Source organism: Lactuca serriola, chromosome 1 (assembly GCF_051521515.1).
Source record: "Lactuca serriola cultivar US96UC23 chromosome 1, Lser_US96UC23_V15, whole genome shotgun sequence".
NCBI lineage: Eukaryota > Viridiplantae > Streptophyta > Magnoliopsida > Asterales > Asteraceae > Lactuca > Lactuca serriola.
In genome coordinates, this window is record NC_136408.1 from 95665941 (window position 1) to 95669199 (window position 3259).

Genomic DNA, 3259 nt, shown 5'->3' on the forward strand with positions numbered 1-3259 from the left:
CAATTTGGATTCAGTTGATTGGATCGGATCTAACCGATCCATTCAAACGAACACCCCTACTTTGGACCAAAATCAAAACAACAAAAAGATACATAGATGGTCTAGGTAAAAAAAATAGAAACCAAATACATAGATTAGCACAAACCACACGAATCATTCATGTAATTTACTATAAATTTTATTTTGTATGAGATAACCATTAAAGATTCCTTAAGTTTCTTTCAAATTATGTATTTAATTTATCAAATTGCATCGTATAGACAACTTGTATAAATACATAGATTTAAGCCCCCCGAATTTACACATAAATATCATATTCATCATAATACATATAATAAAATGTAGGACACATAACATAAATGTAACCAGGTAACAAACACATAAAAATTAATAGTCCAAAAGCAACCAGGTTCTAAAATGGAAGTTACATTCATGTCAAAAGCGCTTTTCCAAGACTTATTCCACTTGTTTTCATATTGACCTTATGGCTTTATAAATAAAATATTATTATCATTATTATTTAATTCTGAAAAGAAGTATTTGTATTTTTTGCCAATTAATGTGCGTGGAACTCACAAAGTTTAAATCTTAATATATCCAAAATATTATTAATGTTCTATGATTTATCCAAACGATGGATTATCAACATATTTTATATTTAAATCTTAATATATCTAAAATATTATTAATGTTCTAGGATTTATCTATATATAATCATCAACATGCTCTATGATTTATCCATATGATCGCTTTTATTAAGGTGAGTTGTTCAAATTGTACAATTTAATATTTTCTTTATATATATATATATATATATATATATATATATATATATATATATATATATATATATATATATATATATATATATATATATATATATATATATATATAGTTTTTTATTTAGCTTCTCTAATCTCGGTTTCTATCATTATAACCAAACAAATATAAATCATAATTTTAACTTGTGTAATATATATATATATATATATATATATATATATATATATAGTTTTTTATTTAGCTTCTCTAATCTCGATTTCTATCATTATAACCAAACAAATATAAATCATAATTTTAACTTGTGTAACATGTCGATTCATTTGGATTATGGTGCTATCGAATAATCAAACACAAAAACTTGTTCCAACTTGAACAAATCCTAATCCAAGTCTTTTAATATGTTTTAATCATGAACTAATTTGGCAATTAAGCTAGAAAACAAAAGACCCCACGACACCAACCAAACCAACTCATAGCAGGACATGCGTTGATAACGAGATTAACGACCTGAAACTTTCCCATTTTCAGTAAATCAAATCTCAACCGTTGATTACTGATCATCTTTACCCCCTTCTATATTTCCCTTTTGTTTTCAGCAATTATTTTATTTTATAATAAAAAATCATTATTGCCTTTTTAATGGAGATCAAAGTAAACGTACAGCTCCATAGCCCATACACTCTCTCCCCCAAATCCTTCATGCTTTCTGATCTCTAGGGTTTCTGCATAAATTCTCTCAAACTCTCTTTTACAACTCCCCCATTCTTGATTTTAACTTCTTCTTCTTTTTTCCTTATTTGTGTATCAACCCTAGATTCTTTTCGTCTTTCATACTTTATACTTTCTGGGTTTGATTGAAAGAGTCAAACTTTCATGTTTTGTTGAAATCTATTAGACTTCTTGATAGTGCCGTTTTGGGTGCAATTTGATTGGAGTAATTGTGGGTTTCTTCAATGCTCTCTTCCTCGATAAATTGACGTTGACCTTTTGAGCAATCAAGCCCGATTCGTATTTCATCGTTACAAAACTTGCAACTTACTCAAGTTTCAAGCTGAAATCGGGAGTCTTTTGATTTCAGCAACTGGATTCAGATTTGCGATGTTTTTGGAGTTGAATTGAACTTTTGTTAGTTTGCGATTCGGCAGACATTGTTTATATGTAAATGGATAAATCCGGAGTTGAATCGAAGCTTATGGAAAACGGAAATCAAGAACGAGATGGAATGAATGGAGAAAAAGCAGAAGAAGATGAAGAAGATGAATCGAAGAAACTTTTATTGCCTAAAAAAGGGGGATTATCCAAAAAATCAGTGAAGAAACACAGAAAAGTGCAGTGGAATGATAGGAATGGACATGATCTTACAGAAGTTTTGGAATATCAACCAAGGTAAATGCAACTTCTCCCTAAATCGCTTCATCAAATTCTTTACAATTTTATCAATGAATTTATAATTTGTGGAATATAAGAACAAATCGAGATTTGTATGATATATATAAAGTGCTCTTGTCGGATTTGGTTAAGTTTCATAGTTAGATCTTATTAAGCCAATATTGTTCTTGATCATGTGTTTTAGTTCTTGAGTTGCTACGTTTTTTTTTGCACACCCAATATTTTTTTTGGCTATGTTATTGATTAGATCCGTGTTACGTTTTTTTATCTTAATGAAATTGTTTTTCGGATGTGAATGTAATTAGTGTCGTGGGGTGCAAATGATTTTAGCCATTTGATTTAGAGATTTTTATTAGACTTCCACTTGAAATTAATCTTGTATTCTTTTATTCTTTTGTGTTTGCAGTGAGGTTAGTGATTCTGAAGATGATGAGTCGGATTCTTGCATATGTAACATAATGTAGACTTTTTCATGCAGCCAACAATCATGGCTAGATATACCATTCGACTAATCTTGGAGGGATTTTGTCGAATTAAAGAGTTGTTGATTGAATTATGATATTATATTGATAATGTATTTGATATGGAGCCAAATTATTGTCTCCTTTATTTGGAATTTAGATATGGCATCAAACTTACTTGTATACAGTAATTTTTAAGTCGTGAAAGTTCTAACAGTGTAAACAATAATTTCAGTTTTATTCGCCCATTGTAACATTCTATAATATGTTAAAGTGGTTTTGTTGCGTATGTGGTTGCATCTACTTTGAAAATTTTGTGTAGCACTATGTCCATGTGGGTGTAGTGTGATTAAAATTTGCCAACGTGGAAGCCATGTAGGAATCAAAATATGAGTTTTGAAATATAATCGTTTAAAGTATAAACTCAAATGTCATCAAGATCTTTTAATATGATTTTTAAAATATAATCGATCAAAGTTTAAAGTCTTGAATTTTAATTTTGTCATCAATATCAAATTCAAAGTGATATGTATTTTAAAGAAAAAAAAAATTGTTTTATTTGCAAGTGAAAAGGTATTTAGGTTGCGTTTTGCTATCTAGTTATCACATTTTTAACATGTGAAACT

The 3259-nt window shown here is 28.7% G+C and overlaps 1 protein-coding gene across 1 annotated transcript; it reads left to right on the top strand.

Annotated features, from left to right (window-relative positions):
* The first annotated feature begins 1415 nt into the window (after positions 1-1415).
* Positions 1416-2922, top strand: LOC145095596 (uncharacterized). Its single transcript, XM_079033450.1, has 2 exons — positions 1416-2169; positions 2579-2922. Exons 1-2 carry the CDS (start codon positions 1946-1948, stop codon positions 2634-2636), a joined length of 282 nt encoding a protein of 93 aa, XP_078889576.1. The 5' UTR covers positions 1416-1945; the 3' UTR covers positions 2637-2922.
* The last annotated feature ends 337 nt before the right edge of the window (positions 2923-3259 follow it).